General features: G+C 38.4%; 1 protein-coding gene across 13 annotated transcripts in view; it reads right to left on the bottom strand.

Moving 5' to 3' along the window:
• Positions 1-18,869, bottom strand: part of ENOX1 (ecto-NOX disulfide-thiol exchanger 1) — a 366,745-nt gene that overhangs the window by 53,054 nt on the left and 294,822 nt on the right. For all 13 annotated transcript variants that reach the window (XM_048926238.1, XM_048968963.1, XM_048925786.1 and 10 more), the window contains 2 exons: positions 11,367-11,473; positions 7,822-7,939 (listed from right to left, as the gene is read on the bottom strand). In XM_048926238.1, coding sequence (XP_048782195.1) covers positions 7,822-7,939; positions 11,367-11,473 — 225 coding nt within the window. The remainder of the gene's footprint in view (positions 1-7,821; positions 7,940-11,366; positions 11,474-18,869) is intronic.

Raw genomic sequence — 18,869 nt, forward strand, 5'->3', positions numbered from 1 at the left:
CTTTCTTAAAAATATTTTCATTCAGATATCAAGCAAATAAATAAACACAGTTCAGCTTTCATTGACTCATGAAATTACTTTCAATGCTTGTTGTTTGCTGTATTACAGAGGGGATACACCCAAACTTCTTTGCACTACTATTTTAATGCTATTTACACAAAATGAAATATGCTAAAATTATCTCCAAAAATTATAGACATCATCTTCGTTCCAACAACATGCTGTTAATTTTGTTCTAGCATGAATGCAAAACATATTTTAACATGCTGTCAAAATGAGATACTAAGAATGTCAATAAAATGACACTAAAATAAATGTAAATTTAGATTGCTGTCACAAGTGGCTGCTTGGTTTTGTGAAGATGTTAGGTTGCTATAGCATTTTCCATAGCAACTTTGCATCTTATTACATAAATAATCCCTCAGTGTCCTTAAAGCTTGCTAAAAACAGGATTAAATCTATTCTCATATGTAACGATCCTGCATAAAACCTTATCAGTACAAAATACCCAGAAAACATAAGAAAATGTAATCTAGATAATAGTATTTCTGGCAGTTGAAAAGCATCAAAGCACAACAGACTTGTTTTGTAGTTAACGGGACATCCTCCTAAAGCCCTTATCAGGGGAGTGTCTTTCAAGTGTCTATTTCCTCCAAAAATGGAATGTTAGGTTGGTAACCCCTTCAATGCTGGGTTCCCAAAGCCAATGGGTTGACCCAGTGCCTGGGAGAGGAAGAGGCTGCCTGCCCTGTTCCCTGGGGCAGACAGGCTTGGCAACTCTCTGCAACTCCCTGAAAGGAGGTTGTGGTGAGGTGAAGTTGGACTCTTCTCCCATTTAGGGAGGGGGACAAGACATAATGTCCTCAAGTTGCACCAGGGGAGGTTTGGGTTGGATATTAGGAAAAAGCTATTATCCAAAAGAGTGGCCAGGCACTGGAAGAGGCTGCCCAGGGAAGTGGTGGCATCTCCATCCCTGGAGATATTCAAGAACAGTGTAGATGTGGCATGGAGGGCATGGTTAGTGGGCATGGTGAGGATGGGGAGATGGTTGGACTATATGATCTTAGTGTTTTTTTCCAGCCTTAATGGTTCTGTATTTCTGTCTCCAGACTTGACTCACAACATTTCTGCTAAATTCAGCTGCACAAGTAGAATTAACAAATGTAGTTATGCTACAAGTAGCATAACCAAATGGACTTAAAAGTGGAGGCACAAAATTAAGCCCCTAAGTACATGCTTCCTGAATTTCGGCCAATTTTTGTAAAAGAGATGGGAAAATCAGAATGCATTTTAAAGTACAATATTGGAGTCTGCCTCATGATGACAGCTTTGAACTGGCATGCTGGGAAAGGCACTAGAGCAGACTATCCTTGCATTAAGGGAGTAATCATTTTGTGCTGCTTTCTAGTGTTCATCTCTGATGGTCCCAGGGAGTAAAGCTGATTGTTTCTGTGGTCTCCAGAGCATTGCCATTCACAGGGAAGTTATGTCAATCACAGAGCCCAAAAAGGGTTATTCAGCTGTTTTCTCTGGCCAGAGAGGGGGATTGCATCAGCATGGTCACAATTTGTTTTTTCAGACCTAAATTATTTTCTTTTTGAGACAACTTACAAAACCTAGTTAGCAGATTTTGCTTACAGGTTTTATTTTCCTCATGTAAGTCTTTGTATGCTTATTGCCAGAGGGCTGATTATGGCATCAGCTGCTAATGGCTTTGAAAGAGTTTTGATTTATCTGAAGAATAAACCAATGCCAGCCCATTAATTTTTAAAGTAAATAAATCTTGCTATTTTACATTATCTTTATCAATAAATGTTTAAAAGGAAGACAAGGAAATTATGGGCTTGCTAAATATCAGGATTGCTTTCAGAAAATCTGTGTTAAAAAGCTATTAAATGGAGAAGTAATGACAGAAAAAAATGTCAGACTTTTGTTTAGAACAATAACTCCTATGAAAACAGGCCCCCCCCAAAAAAAAGCTCCCCACCCCTCCAAAACCGCATAAAGGGCTAGATTTACAAGAAAGGAAAGGGTGAACAACCTGAACAACATGATTGTGGAATCAGTAGGAAGACAAAGACCTGACATGAAATTCATCATGACACCAGGTCAGGCAGAGGGAAAGGAAGAGCAAAGCTCAGCTCCACACAGCTGGGGCTCAGTGATTTCTATTCCAAGTTGTAAAAAGATTGTAGAGAGCTTTCCTACTAGCTTAATCCTGCTATAAAGCACAGTTTCCATCACATGTGTGCATCTCTGCATTCAAACAAGACTTAAAGAAAGCAAAAGAAGATTAAATTGCAGGGGAAAAAAAAAGAAAGAAAGAAAAAAAAAAGGATGAATAAGCACCAAGCAGATCACTTTGGTGTTGTTTCAGGCTTGAAAACTTGCCAGGCTTGCAACTTCCAGGACAGACTTCAGGACAATACCATAAAGCCTGTCTTATGCTGCATGCACAAGGTGCAATTGGCACATCTTGACTTTCACAAGGACTTAGGCTCTCTTGCCAGATGGACTGCCCGCCATCCGCACTGTCTCCTATGGCAACTAACTCCACTGATGTTGCAAAGAGCAAGGATCGGCTCAGAGGAGCACTTTAAGATACAGGCTACTGTCCAAGATGTCAAGAGCTGTCGTGTCTAAACTTGGCACCTGCCTAGGTATGTTTCACTATCCTGACAAGGAAGTCTCAGCTGGCCTGAATTGGAAGGCAGTGCTTATCTTGTGTATCCAAATTGGGCATATGCTGATTAATCTACAATTTATTATTTGCATGCGATCACCAGGGGAAGTACATTATTAAGATCATAGAATCATAGACTCATAGAATGGCTAAAGTTGGAGAAGACCTCGAAGATCATTTCGTTCCAACTCCCTGCTGTGGGCAGAGTTGCCACCTGCCAGATTAGGCTGCTCAAGGCCCCATCCAACCTGGCCTTGAATGGTTCCAGGGATGGGGCATCCACAGCTTCTCTGGGCAGCTTGTGCCAGAGCCTCACCATCCTCTGAGTAAAAAATTTCCTCCACCATATAACCTAAATCTCTCTTATTTTAGTTTAAAACCATTCCCCCTTGTCCTATCACTATCAAACCATGTAAAGAGCCAGCCCCCCTCCTGCTTATTAGCTGCCTTCAAGTACTGAAATAAAGAAATGAGGCCTCTTCTCCAAGCTGAAGAAGACCAACTCCCTCAGCCTTTCTTCATAGGAGAGGTGCTCCAGCCCTCTGACCATCTCTGTGGTCCTCCTGTGGACTTGCCCCAACAGCTTCACATCCTTCTTGAGCTGGGGATGCCAGGCCTGGATGCAAAAATGGACCTCATGATGGCAGAACAGAGAGGGAGAATCCCCTCCCTTTCCCTGCTGGCCACCCCTCTTTGGATGCAGCCCAGGATACTGCTGGCCTTTTGGGCCACTTCTGGCTCAGAATCATCAGGTAATACAATGGAATGAAATGTTCCAGGGCCCTAAAGGGTGGGCTGTTCCAAATATTTGGCTGGAGACAGCCCTATTCTGTGGTGTTTATCATCCATGCAGACAAGACAGCCAGTGGGGGAATTAAAGGAAGTATCCTTGCCTCCACTTGATACTGAGATACTATGTATTCATTGATTTGTCCTGGCTTGAATTCTGTAGCAGAACTGGGACTTGGCCAATGGCTCTGGGATCTCCATTCCATCTTTCCTGTGTTCCTTTGCAAGCACCACGTGTTCCTTCCTTTCCCCTGGTGCTGGCTGCCATCTCTCACTGCAGCTGGAGTTGTTTGAATTAATAGTGCATCACAGAGAACTGCAAAAGCAAGAGATTAACCCATCTCCCCTTAAAAATAAAATTACAGGTGACTTCTAGGTATAAACCAAACTTCAGCTCTTTCCTACAACATGCAGCTTCACTTCACTAATTCTTAAAATTACTTTGGAAGCTTTTACATGTGGATCCTTACTCCCAGTGCCAGCAGGTGGGAGATGAAGCATCCATAAATCCTGATCGTTCTAAAGATTTTCCTACATCCTCTAGACTTCAGCACAGAATCTCATTTTTTCCACAGATATAACGCTTCAGTAGCTGCACCTTGACTTTCAAATGTATTAACTGAGTTGCCAATCATCATTTCTTTTTTTCTTAGCAATCTCCCAACTTTAGCAATCCTCTTGTCCCTTTAAACTGTAGAATCCACAACGCAGAAAAATCACTGTTCAAGGACTGAATTTTGAAAAAAAACAACCCGCATTGTTCTGAAGGAATAGCTGTGCCCACAGAACAGATTCACTTACTTTCAGGTCAGCCTTTTGCCATCTTTTCTCATAAAGGAAATAATCTTTGGTCTGTAAATCAAGAGGGAGGGATTCCTGTGATTAGGCATGTATGCTGGCTCAGCTAACTTATTGTTTTCCCTATTCTCTGGAGTGTTTAGGGGGGTCTGGCATCTGTTTGAGATGCTATCCAACCGAACAAGCAGGTAGTGATGCCTTCACTTTGACTGAAGATTTAACTTGTACATGCTAGAGCAGAGTATCAACTAGCCCATAGGAGAACGACCTGTAAAACACCAGGAAGAGCAGAAGATTTTTGTGCAGGAGGCAGCCCTGTCCTTTATACTGGAGGATGGAAGACAGGTCCAGGAGACCAAAGGTCCCAGTTCTTATTCCAGCTGTGCTGCTGAGCCAAAGATATCAGCAAATCAGGTTCACAAGTAGGAGAAGAGCAATTGGCAAATGAAAGTAGAATCATAGAAACAGAATCCTTTGAGTTGGAAGGGACCTCCAGGGGTCATCTAGTCCTACTCCCCTGCAATGAACAGGGACATCTACTGCTACATTAGGTTGCTGAGAGCCCCATCCAGCCTGGTCTTGAGTGTCTTTAATGGCAGGACATCCACCACATCTCTGGACAGCCTGTTCCAGTAGAGGATTCAAGTCTAGAATGGTGTGATGAACCTTGCAACAAGTCCCTCTTCATCTATTCCCTATTGCCTCAAGCAAGTAGCAAGCCTGAATTTTCCCAAGCAAACAATATGCAGATTTCTAACAGACAACACAAATTGCTCTACTGCAAGACTTAATACCTTCCACAACTTGAAAAAAAGGACACAAACCACTTTTACTAACAGCTTTTTCATCATTTGTCTCAAATACCTGGAATTTGCAGTGAGGAGATGTGAAACGCTCAGCACCACAGTATCTAAAAATGCCTGTAGATGTGGTGTTATTTCTGAATGAAAAAGGCTTGAGTAACAGAAAAAATTACATTGGAGGACTGCTGAAACTGTAGACTTCAGTAAGACAGAATGAGGTCCTAGGAACCAATCTGATTTGGTTTAATTAATTAATGAATTAATTTGAAATTATACCTTCACAGACCCGTGATTTAATTAGGTGAATTGATGAAAAAAAAGATCTGACACCACTGTGGGAGTCAGGGGGAATGTCTGTCACCTGTTGTGGATTTCGGAATGGTAACCTCCCAGAGATGTTCTTTCTACTTTCAAGTAGATGGTGAAATGCATTGGCCAGGCTGAAAAGTAAACTCCACAGGAAAATCCTTTGGATGGCAGAACAGGCAGTCCAAAAGTCTGGAATTATCCAAATCAATTCATCATGTCTGGTTGCTTCAGATATTTTTGGATTTAGAATTTTAAGCATTTATGTTACATTCTGTCCTTGAATTGAAGAGAGACAATATACTCCTTGTGTTACTCAAGCTCTGCCCTCCCCGTGGTTAACTGTTTAGGCAAACATTATAAGAGAAGGGGTTAAAAATAAGGAAAGTGACAGTGTTTTCTCATCATGCAGGATTGTTTCTTTGTCATGAAAGACTCCTAATAAAAGACATTCTTTGTAAAACAGAGGTGACTATGAATAGAAATAGCCACTCCAGTGATAAAAAGGAGTGATTCTGGAAGAAAAGAAAGCTAACACCAATAATAATTTAAAAAATACTGTACATAAAAATGAAAAATAAATGCCCTTCTCTCACTTTCTTTTCATTTGTCCATATTTTATATACAAAAACTTCAAGTTCCTCATATTGTCAGTGGCAAATGAATCAAACCTACATGCTTGACTTGAGAGTGGAATGTTAGAAGAAAGCTATAAAACATAATTTTAGAACTGGAGTACTGTATGTATACAGCAGGCTGGATCATCTCCACTAAGATCAAGAGGATGATTAATGGTAGAATGGACAATGATGGACAAGTACTCAAGTGGATTCACTGCCAAATTTTGATTTAGTTTGCATCACTCATCACTGAGTGGTGTCAAGTGCCACGTTATAACAATACAAATAAATGGAAGTAGTTTGGTACACAGTAGAAATCTCAGATATCAAGACGTTTGACAGAAATGTCCCTTTTTATAGAAGAAAAACAAACACGCTTTCTCATTTGTGATGTCATTAATCAGAGGCAAAAAGAATGACCTGCATACTCAGCCCTAGGCATGCATATGTTAAACCAAGCTGGACTGATAAGTATGACAATTCAAAACATCATTACTCCTTTCCTGGAGCACAAGCTGTTTGTATTCCTGACTCTATCTTTCTGTTGTTAATTCTGGTGACTTCTCTCCACAAGATTGGACATAGTCAAGGTAAAATGATAAGACATTCAAAACAATCTCTGATTGCTAGCAGTGCTCTGCCTGCAGATATCCACTGTCACAGCTTCACACTAATGGTCTCTAGAAATTCCAAATCCACATAGTAAAACAAGCAAAAACAAAGGCTGCCTATTAGTGGTTTTATTGATGCATTTTTTCTTTCAGAAAAAAACATTAGTTCTCCCTTCAAGAGAAATACTTCAGTAAAACTTCATTCGCTAGAATGATGGTCCTTTCTTCAGTCTTTAATTCTGGAGTCATTTGAACTCACCACACAGTATTTTGAGGAGTCAGTTTGTCTATGAACACTTCAACTCATTGAAGGGATGATATTCTTTCCTTTCTGAATATGGTGCCTACATATAGTAGTATAGACCTTCTACACATAGAAGTATAGACCAAACTTGTCCTCTTCAGACTCAAGGTTTCTTTCTTTACTACTTTCTCCTTCTTCACTTTCTGTAAAACTCACTGCTAGCTAGCAGTTCACAGTTTTGCTTTGGCTTCAGCTTCTGTAAATTTTCTTTCTGAAGATAAGTTTCCTGCTAGCTACTCCCAACTTCATCAGCCAATGTTAAGAAAACAAGCAAAGGTTCCATTCAGATCACGTTACCAGTAATTTAGTGAGCCAACTCTGAGTGTACACACTGGATATCTTGGGTATACTTGTAAGAGGCTGAGAAAGTTGCTCTGCTTTCCAAATATTACAAGAACCATGGTTCTTTCTTTCATGATAGTCATCTAATATCAGATTAATGCAGTACACAATAATGTATTGCAAAATATGTACTATTTAAATTCAATTCCACAAAACACAGTTAAAATTGTATAGTGTATTTGTTAGAGAGGCTGTGTACTTACTGCTAGGAATGGTAAGGCTTAGAGAATACTGACTGTAATAGAACTTCAGTGGTCCCATAGTAAGTTAGTTTTGACAACCATGGAATAAAACTGTATTATGCAGGATTGCAAACAGTGTGCTAAAGACTTTTAGCCATGGGCAGAATTAGAGAGTTTTCATCACTGTATATCATAGCAGGCAAGAGAAACCTCATAGAGACAGTTTGTACCATTCAGATAACTAGTTTATGAGGATTTTAAAATAAGATAATGTTTTATACAATCAGCTATTAATTTGTCACTTCTCATCTGTAAGTTTTTGTTTGCTTTTAAAACAACAGCTGTATGTACTTGGAGACATTATAGTGGGATTTAGGCTTTACCTGAATCATCTACTCTCAGCTTTTTACTGGGATTGTCACCACTGTCATCATCAGACATTTCCATCTCCTCTTCCCGGCGGATTCCCATGAGCTGTTCGCTGTGAGCATTTCGGAGCTCCTAAAATCCAAAATGATCTTTTGTCAGTATTAACTTCCATAAAGTCACCACTTTATCAGTAGTATCTGCTTTTAAAACTGCTCTGATTTTTAATTATACATACTTTGTTATTGTAATGTTACCTAGTTGCCTATGAATATTTATAAGAACAGTATCATGAAGAATTCTTCACAAGGAAGAATAGAACTTATAAAAGGTAACACTTGGGCAAAACGAGAGAGAAAGGGAGTCTTCATGTCAGGTGCTCTTTATTTAGTTCAACAAAACACAGAGGAATGTTTTAGCAGCAGAGATAGTGCTTAAAACTGGTATGAATTAGTCTGATTGATAGAGAAATTGTCGGCCTTCTTAAGGTATAAAGAATTCTAATTCTTGCTTTTCACTATCACTTGGGGAAGGATTCTTCTGGTCAAATGTAGGTTTCTCCACTAAAACTTGTTCCTACATACATCCTTCACAGAAATGTAAAAAGCCCAAGCACTTTGGGCAATTCACATCCATCACGTAACTATCAAAAATCAGATAAACTGCACTCTAAAACTGCCTAGTTCTCCCCACTGGCCGTATGGGCAACTGGGAGCAGTCAGTGGTGATGGAGCATCCTATATTTTAGGTTTTTAATGCTGACCAAAGCAGTCTCTCCTTCATCCCCCAATGCCCAGATTGCCTTGGGTTTGAAAGACCCAGCGTGACAGCACTGTCCTGAAAGTTTCTGCATCATGATGGGAGACAACTACTTGGTATGTAGGTGACTGCCACGAGGGCAGGCAGCAGGAAGCCAGTGCGTGTCTCCTTGGGGAAAGGATCATCAGACGTGAGGGCTTTGTGGGGAGTCTAGACAGTCTTTGTTCCCAGCAGAAAGGCTGGCATTGGTGCATTGGCTGGCTTTTTAAAGGCAGCGCTGAGAAGATTGAGAGAACTCTATTTTGTCCTAATAATCCTGTCAGGTGTAACACGGGGATGATGCACCGTGATTAGTGTAGGCCTTTTCAGCCTGCAGACAGCTAATTTTTCTGCCAACAAAGAGCCTAATTCCCAAAGAGGTGGTTTGAAATCTTCGAAACAAGGAAGAGGCACAAAAAAGAAGGAAATGGAATTGAAGAGCCCAACCACAGCTCCTTGCAATTAACAATAAGCCATCAGGGAGGGACTGTGTGAAAAAGAAAAGGCGTTTCCCTTGAGCTGTGCCCACGGTTCATCAGGAGACCTCAAATACTCTGATAAATGTATACATGCCCGTTAATTGCAGCAAAGGCAACGAGACTAATTAGTGGGCGTTCTACACCAAAGTGATTTCAGATTAAAAAAAAAAAACTCAACTGACTGGTCAATCAGTATCTCACCCGATAGATGACACGTCTGGAAGAAATTAGCAAGATTATTTTTTCATTAGAAAATGCCACCTGCACTTTTTTTTTGGGGGGGGGGTGGGGGAATACTGGCTACATACATGAGAAGACAAAAGGTTCCCTCCCCTTTGTTCCCTCCTGAAGAGGAAACAACTGGCCTTGGTGCCTCAATTTCTACACTATTTGTAAAGCCAATAATTTTCCATGGAGAATACTAAAGTGCATAACTGTTTGCTTTGTGCTTGGCTTTCTAGTAAAGCTTTCCCAAAGTCTGAAAAAAAGGGAAGGTGATCAGGTAATTAGCAAATCAGCAGATAATCAAAGCTAAATCAAAGCTGTAATTTGGTACATTTCCATCATATTTCACACCTGAAAAAAAGGCATTTCTAAAACATATTGATTTACTGAGAGACTTTGTATGTTTTTGAATTGCTTTTATTATCCTATTCTCCTTTTTAGAAAAACAAAAGGCAATAATACTTGAAAAAGCAAGTAGTAAGACAGCATTTCTAGAAAGATCAACTCTTAAACATTTTCTTCCATTAAACATTTGTTTATTTGTCAATTTGCTTTATTTTGTAGTCAGCAAATCAATGATACACCATATCCCTTTATAGAAAGTAAGTTTAAGAAGGGATAGTCTTAACATAATTGAAATAAACTGCTAACAAATCATAATTTTCATACCTTTCAGAAAGATAAGACAAATATCAGCTCCCAACTTCCCAGCTTCCAATTAAACCAAGGCTTTAACCACTACTTTTATGAAATATTGTGAACAAAATGCAAAATACAGTTTGTACCAATAAATTATGCTAACATTTTATTTTAAGTGTCCCATTATTGTGAAGTCATTTGGTATTCACCATAATAGCGCCGATAATAAAGAATTCATTTGGTATTCATGTGGATGTTACATTTAGTGCCATTGGTATTCAACTGTAATTTAGCATTAGTTAATGGGCACTTAAAATGTTATCCAAATGATTTATATCACAGCACTTAGTGTTTCTCAAACTAAGTGTACAACACTCATTTTCCAAGTGTACTACAAAATAATTAAATAAGTGCGCCTTACCTTCTAAAGTTTTTATTTTGAGACAGAGAAAAATCATTTAGAGGACTGTGATACTAATAATCGACATACTGTATTATGTGAAGGTAAGCCAACTGCGTGTGAATTGCTCATATTTAAAAAAATAAATTAAAAAAATAAAAAAAAGAAGAAAGAAAGAAAGAAAACAAAGACAGCGGTACTTACTTTTTAAAATACAGGTTCATAGCGTATATACTGAATTAAAAAACAAAGCTGGATGACCAAAACATAGGATGAGGTCTGTTGCTTCCCTTGCAGCCACTTGTAGCAACGAGAGTTTGAGTCCCAATTCCTCTGCTCATGCTTATGACAGTCACACATGCATGTTCCCACATTGCTAACTCTGTGTGGCATCATGATTGCATTTACACTCTTTTCTTTGCAAGCAATATATTTAGAATCAATACAAATGATTTATCTATTTTAGTAAAGAAAAATATAAAACAAATGGGAAGGAGTATGTCGTAATTCTGGACTGAATATGATCAAGATTTTATTTAAGAAATTCTCTTACATTATTTTCTGGCAAAGTTATTTTAGGATGACCATGTGATGGTACAACCAGAAAAAAATCTGTGCTACAGAATCCTCTTTTAGAAACCAGATCACGATGATTCCTAAAAAGATGTTTTTCTTTAATAATTCTTAATTCTCTTCTTAGTTGAAAATAGCGTTACTAATTTCACTACTTCAGTTCATTATTTTAGATAGTAAACATATTCCTCCAACGATCTCCCAAATCTTGCATGAAAAATAAAAACACACTGCTCTCTGTCTTAGCATTATTTAATGACTGTTATCCTTATGAGAGCAATGGGAACAATTCATACTGTAGATGAGATTGTAAAACGGCCAGTTGATTAACAGCTAAAATGGCAGCTGTAAATATTGCTGAATACACTATGTCCAGCTACAATCACACTCGTTCTGTGTCAATCCAGCTGTGAGATGATGGATAGAAAGTAATAATAAAATCACCAACCTCAGAATGCTTTCGCCAAATGTCTATGTTCTTTCGCTGGGCTTTCGAGAAATGGTCCCAAGCTTTTTGTCTGGTAGAAGCGTTGAAAACGGCGACAATCTGCTCAACTTTGGTGAACAAGGAAGTCAAACAAGACAAGCAATTTATGTTGTGATCACTATAGAGAAGCAAAGCAAAGACACTAGGAGTCTATGGATGATGTCATTACTGAAACAACATCATCAATATCCATCCAATGATGTGTCTTTTGTACTTACATTTTATCAATGTTGGAGATGTCTCCCTTCAAGTCTGTCTCCACAACTTTAGTCTACACAACTTATAACCACGTACCAAAGAACATGCATGCAGCTGCTTCCCAGTGATGTCTGCAATTATTTTCTGTGCAGTCATGTGCCTTTATGTGTGTGGCTACAGGCATGTGACTATAGGCATGAAACTCAGGGCTTAAACCTGACATGTAATCCCCAGCTGCCTGTAGATGAGTAGGATGTGCAAATGAAAGCATGAAAAACAAGCAGGATCTGCTCTAAAGTGTGGGACAGTGGGAATTTGCCAGCAGGTAGGAAGGGCTAAATCATATTTAAATGCTACATGTGTAACAGCAGCTGCTACTTCTCTTTTATTAAAAATATAGAAGCTCACCTGTGCTAGCTCATTTCCTCTCACGTCCATGGTGTACTCTTTTTATATATATGAATCATTACAATTTTCTGCTTTCAAGGAAGATATGTGAAATGGGCTTCCCTCATTCAACTCTAATGAATTCATTCTGAAGCCAGACATCATTTTATAGGGCAGTTGTCAATGATGATGAAGATACTTAAATTTTTAACTGCTTCTTCATCCAAAACAAGAACCTCTTCTCCCAGCTCTTGTATTTCTGTTCACATCAGTTACAAGCAATGTTGTCCTTCCAAAACAGTGACCTTCCTCAAAATGATTTGGCTGAGATGTAAGTTGCCTTGATCTTGGCACAGTTAACTACAAGACCTCTGGATTCTTGGGCTGAAATATTTTTCACTCTTGTAATGCTTTGCTTGCAATGCCTCCTTCTCCCCTCCTTCATTGAAGGAGAAAGTAGCAGAGTGCTGTAATGACTTCTGATCTGGTCTCTCACCGAGTTGACTGCTGTCTTCTCTCCTTCACTCCTCAAATCACAGATGTGAAAGATCCTGCTATACATAACAATCTATTATTCCTAAAATGGTGAGCTTACTTTGTAAGTCAGTGATAGATCTTTCACTTCTACTTCCGGAAATTAATCACATTCATTTATTTTATTCCTTTTTACCTCTATGCAGGTTGCTTCCAGATTCAGGAGATGGTAGCAAAGTGAAGGCTGGTATCATTTCTCACTTATTGAGTGATAGGATACAAGGAAATTGCCTTAAAATGCACCAGGAGATTTTTAGACTGGTTATTAGGAAGAACTTTATGGTTAGGGTGGTTAGGCATTTGAACAGGTTTCCCAGGGAAGAGGTAGAGTCCTCAGCCCTGGTGGTATGTAAGAAATGTGTGGATGTGGTACTAAAGGACATGTTTTAGTGGTGGCCTTGGTATTGTTAGATGACAGTCAGATGTGATAATTGTAAGGGTTTTTTCCAACCTAAATGATTCTAGAGTGCCATACAACGGAAGATTTTATTTGCAATCTTCTGGGTTACTTAATTAACTTCTAAAGATACAGAAGTATGTCTTCTATTAAAACTAAATTTTATATGCTTATACTAGCGAAGTTGCTTCAAAACTGCTGTGTTGCTTCAAAACTGCTGTGATGATCTGATCCATTTGTGATCCCTATGAGTTTCAGTTGGAGATATGATAATTTCAGCATATTAGAATTTGCTTGGAGTGGAGGTGGATGCATCAACAAAGTAAGGCAGTGTACATTTTTCAATTAATTTCAAAAGAATGAAAATGCTGAAGCACTTTATTATTACATGTGTAGAAACTGAGGCTAGAATTTAATTACTATCACCGTGTTGATGACCCAGGTGCTCAGAAAATCTTGCTTAATTAAAAATCTGTTTTTAGTTTGCAAGTGGAAATTCAAGTAGAAAAGATTGACAAAGATATATGGAAGATCTGGTTTCCCATTTTACACTAATGGATATTAACATGATCATATGAAGTTTGAAAAACATTTGAACTTTGAAGTGTTTAATTTGCATTCTGTGAACAGGTGCTAAAATTTAACAAAAGTCATTATATGGTCGTTCTAGAAACTATCCTCAATGGAACACCAGACAGGAGGTGTTAAAGAGTTTTTTTGTGCATAGTTACAACAGACGAAATGGAGAGCACAAAAAGGATCTCCTTCACTTACTTAACTCTCAAATATTTGAAAGAAAGAAAAAGGTTGGATACTATGAGTACTAGATGTTAAAAACCAAGGAATATAGAGAAATATCACCCAGTGGGCTACAAATGATGATAAGGGAAGCAGAAGGGAGAATAATGAATGCCCTTCATAACTCATGTGATGATTAACAACATCTACGATTTAGAAATTTCTTTGTACGTGCTGTTAGGTAAAGTTACCCTTCTGTTCTTCTCATACTCCAGTGCTTATTGTGCTCAATTCGCTTCACTTTTGAAAGGATGGGTGTGAAAGTAAAGTCAAATTCTGAGATCAGCCAAGTATCCTGAGGGTCATGGAAGTACTGACTCTGAGACTTAGAGAAAATGATGTTTGGGGCCTTATGGAAATAAATAATCATATATGTCAAACACCAGTGTCTCACTTTTATGTATTCCAAGAAATTATCAGCATATATACAGCAATTATACACAGCATGTTAGGCTATGGAGTATTACAACCAATGGTTAGGTAACATCAAAAATGAAAGCTCTCCAAGCATTACATCAGAGCTAAAGGGCAGCCAAGACCATGGTTAGGACATAGTTCAACAGTACAGGAAAGTGTCTTCATGTCTTCCTGTATTACACCAAAATCCTGAATTGCTGTTTCATGAAATACCAGTCTGATATACACCCTTCTGCCCTGACCATTCTGCCTGATCACATTTATTTGTAGGTTAATTGATGCTGCATCAAGATTCATTTACTCTCTCATAGACAACCTGTAAGCTTAAAACAGGAATAAGTCTTGCACTCTGGTAACTTATAGACAAGACATGATGTACCCACCCCTAATTGAGATCAATTCTGATGAATAATTAGTTTAGTAGCACACACTTATGAGGGGAAACCAGGAGTCAGTTGAGAAGCTCTCCAGACAACATATTCCTCCTTCCATAAGATTTGGCCAAAGAGAAGTCCCACAATTTGGGCTGCTATCTGGAGAATCTGAGTGAAGCAGTTCTTCCCAGCCTAGCTGCTGGCCATGATTTTCAGATCATCTCTTGACCTCCGGAAGGAAATTTTCAAAATGAAGTAACAGGTCATGCCTATATCTCTATGGCACCTTGAGCTCTAGGATGCACATTACTATCAACTGTGACTAGTAAGTAGAATTATTAATTAGCATGAAATATTCATTGTCAAACATCTGTTGTTAAGTTCCATGCTGTATCAAATTTTCATTGACCATATGCAAAGCTATTTCCTTACTAAATTAGGTTTTTCAAAAAAACACTTTGTTCTGGAAGGGTTCAAGCTATGTCATTGTTTTTTCTATTAATATAACCTAGAATGTGTAGGTAATTGCATCTTTCCTAATGAATTATTCTGTGCCTGGTAATAATTTATGTGGCATGTTTCAGACAAAAGATTTTAGGTAATTTTCTGATTTATAAACAGTTGATAAGACTCAAACATCTAAGATTAAAGTGATGTGGAACTGTCACTGTCTAATGACTGCAGCGTAACTACAATACATTTTATTAGAGGTGCAGGCTTTAGTAAACATAGTATGTGAAAGTTTAGATCTCTGTTTTTGTTACCATAAAAGATGTCACAGGGACAGGGTATTTTATCAAGTGTAAATGTAAAAACAACCTGAAAAAACTGGGAACAACAACAAGAATGCCTTAAATTATGCCAGTAGGAGTTGCAAAAAAGATAGGATTGCTGTCTCTTCATGGCAAGAGAAAATTTGATAGTTTGTGCTTGAAAATGACACTACCAGAGGAAAATAGAAAGAAATGAGAACCAACGTACTGCCTTATCTGTAGATCAAGAGGTAGAGAGAAAACTTTTACCCATTCTTACATTTATCAAGCAGACTATTTTAAATATGATTGAGTGAAGGCTGAAATTCTTCCTTGTGTTCAGGAGACAAGAGGGATCCAATTTTTCCCTTGCTGATCATGTTATCAGCTGCCACGTATGCATATTATTTTTAATTTATTGTATTCAATAATAAAGAACATCAACAACTGAATGTTTTATGACATCCCAGAATAAAAAAGTGACAAAATAGAAACTGAAACACGATGTGTTAACATAAAAACAAGAGATCTTCACTGGAAGATAAAATAATCAGATTTAGTTCAGAATTTCACTTCAAATTCCACCAATTAGGGATACAGGATGAAAACGACCTTGCACTAAACTGCTGTAAGTGCAAGAATAGAACATATGGCAATTCAGCTCAGAAAAATTCTGTAAGAGCACGACAGCTGACACACAGAATGAAAGAAAAATTCCACCCATAAGATTACAGTGTAAAGGAAACTGTAGTAGTTTCCTTTACACTGTTATACAGATTTGCAGCATAAGGAGAATATAGAGATGGCGTGGTTTGGGTCAGAAGCCTTGTTGCTGAATTCTGAGTAAGTTGGAGCCTGCCAATCAACTTGGCTACAAGCCCAGTAAACCAGAGAATTGCAGTAGTCAAGGCTAGATGCTGTAAGTGAATGAATTAGAGTCTCCAGGTCAGTTTTGGATAGAATAAAAGCTTATTTCTGGCAACAGTCCTGAAAGGCATTTGGTGAATACTGAACAGACCTTAATACTAAGTCCAAAGATACAGTGCATGTAGGAAAACAATATGTGACATCAACAGAGAAACTGTAATTAGATTGAACTACAATGAAAAAAAAACGTTTTTTTTTTTAATTCATCTGAACCAAATCCTCGGCCTCTTGGTTGTGATACTGTTTACTTTTGAAAAATAACTTATTTTTCACATATCTAAACTGAAAACCTGCAGGCCCTCCCTGCTACCCAATTCACATACAAAAAAAGTGAGAAACTAATGTGACTGCCTCAGACTAGCAAGGGAAGGAATAGTCAAAGTTGGAAATATCACCCTGGAGAAGACTGTGGTGCAAGGAACGGGGTGTAGTATTAAATATATCAATGTTCATCAGCTCCATGTATATGCAAATGCCATTACTGATTTTTATAACGAACACATAGACTTTGACAGCTATGCAGAAAGACTCATCTACTACAATTAAATGAAAACCTTCTTAGGTTTTGTGTTTTTGTTTTTTTTTTTTAAACAAAACAAATAAAAAATCAAGCAAAAAAGCTTCATGGACATCAAAAAGAAGGTGAACTGTGACTGCAATACATTAAAAGTCAGCCTATTGTTTGGTTTTCTTGCTGTCTGGGTGGCTGGAAGTTCCTTAAGATATAACCTATTTCCATTCTTTCATCTAACTCAGACTGAGACCTGCAATATGCTGTTGGGGATTATTAAGAAATTGAGTAGGCAGCAGTGGTCTATACCAGACTGACGCAGAAATCACAGAATCACAGAATAATAGGGCTTGGTAAGGATCTCTGGTGATCACTGAATCCAATCCCTCTGCTAAAGCAAGGTTCCCTATAATAGTTTGCATGAGAAAACGCCCAAGTGGGTTTTGATTATCTCCAGAGAAAATGACTCCACGACCTCCTCCCCTAGGCAGCCTGTTCCAATGGTCCAAAGTAGTTATTCCTCATGTTCATATGGAACTTCCTATGTTCCACTTTGTGCACATTGCCCCTTGGTTTGTCACTTGGCACTGCTGAAAAGAACCCAGCCCCATCCACTTGGCTCCTGCCCTTTAGGTATTTATAATCATTGGTAAGATTCTCCCTCAGCCTTCTTTTCTCCAGGCTGAACAGTCCCAGGTCTCTTAGCCTTTCATAATGGATATGTTCCAGTCTTCTAGCCATCTTTGTGGCCTCCTGCTGGACTCTTCCTAGGAGACCCCTTTCTTTCTTGAACTGAAGAGTCCAGGACTAGAGACAGTACTCCAGATGTGGCCTCACCAGGGCAAAGTAGAGGAGGAGGATCAGCTCCCTCAAACTGCTGGCCACACTCATTTAATACACCTCAGGATACCACTGGCCTTCTTGTCCACAAGGACACGGTGCTGGCTCATGGCCAGACCTGTTTTCCACCAGGACCTCCAGGTCCTTCTCTGCAGAGTTCCTTTCCAGCAGGTCAGCCCCAATCTTGTACTGATGCATGCAGTTATTCCTTCCTAGACATAGGACTCTACAATTGCCCTTGTTGAACCTCACCCTGTTTCTTTCCACCCAACTGTCTGGTCTATCCAATAAATTATTTTTCACAGTGTGATAAGCAGATTTTCCCACTTAGATGATGGAAAATACCATAAGTGTTTGTCCTACTACATAAATGATAATCTTTTGCCCTGTAAAAATATCTAACTTCAGTGTTAGTAGTGGTTCTTTTCTTTCCTTCTTTTTTTTTTTCAGCTAAGAAACACAGTGATGAAAAGTGAAAGAAGGAATAATACGGGGATAAGAAAAACTCAGTTTTTCAGGATTTATACTGAAACCTGCACTGTTCCTTGCTTGAGGTTAAATATCAACAATTAATGGTTATAGGAAATGGAAAATACTCCTTGAAAATAAAAATATATGCTCTGGTTAAATAGAGCCCAGTTTGCCTTGCAAGGTACTGCTAGAAATTCTGTCTACAAAATAAGCTTAGAAAATCTCTTAAGTTGTGAAATGTGGTTTAATTTACAGAAAAGAAACTGACAGCTTGATGTAATAGCAAGTGCTGGCACTGAGCCATGTGATAAATCACTTGCACTCAACAAGACCACTTCACCTCCATGTCATTTCTCAACAAACAGGAACCTGATGTTAGGCCAGCACAATCCAGGAGGGCAGGTGCAAATGTATTGTACCTGCTCTTTTAATGCCACCCTCTTAAATTACACAACAGATTTTATGGACCATGTGTTGACATCCAGAAAACAAGAGCAAATAAAAAGCAAAAAAACAACCCACACCATCACATATACAAGAAAGAAAAAAAAATAAACAAAAAATCCCACATATACACAACAAAAAAACTGGAAGTCTTACCAATTCAGAGGAATATTAAGTCAATCCTACTTTCCTCATCACTTTGACAAAACTGTAAGCCTTCCCCAATCCTTCCCCAAAGTACTGCATTTAATTAGTTGTTCTTACTGTTGTTTTTTATTTGCTGGACCTTTTTTCAGTTCTCAGATTTAAAAATAGCAGAAGTAGGAACAACCATTTTTCCAAACTTATCCTCAAAAGAAAAAACCTCAAATACAAACAAACAAAACCCAACAAAACAAATACAAAAACAAACAA

Source organism: Lagopus muta, chromosome 1, assembly GCF_023343835.1.
Source record: "Lagopus muta isolate bLagMut1 chromosome 1, bLagMut1 primary, whole genome shotgun sequence".
NCBI classification, from domain to species: domain Eukaryota; kingdom Metazoa; phylum Chordata; class Aves; order Galliformes; family Phasianidae; genus Lagopus; species Lagopus muta.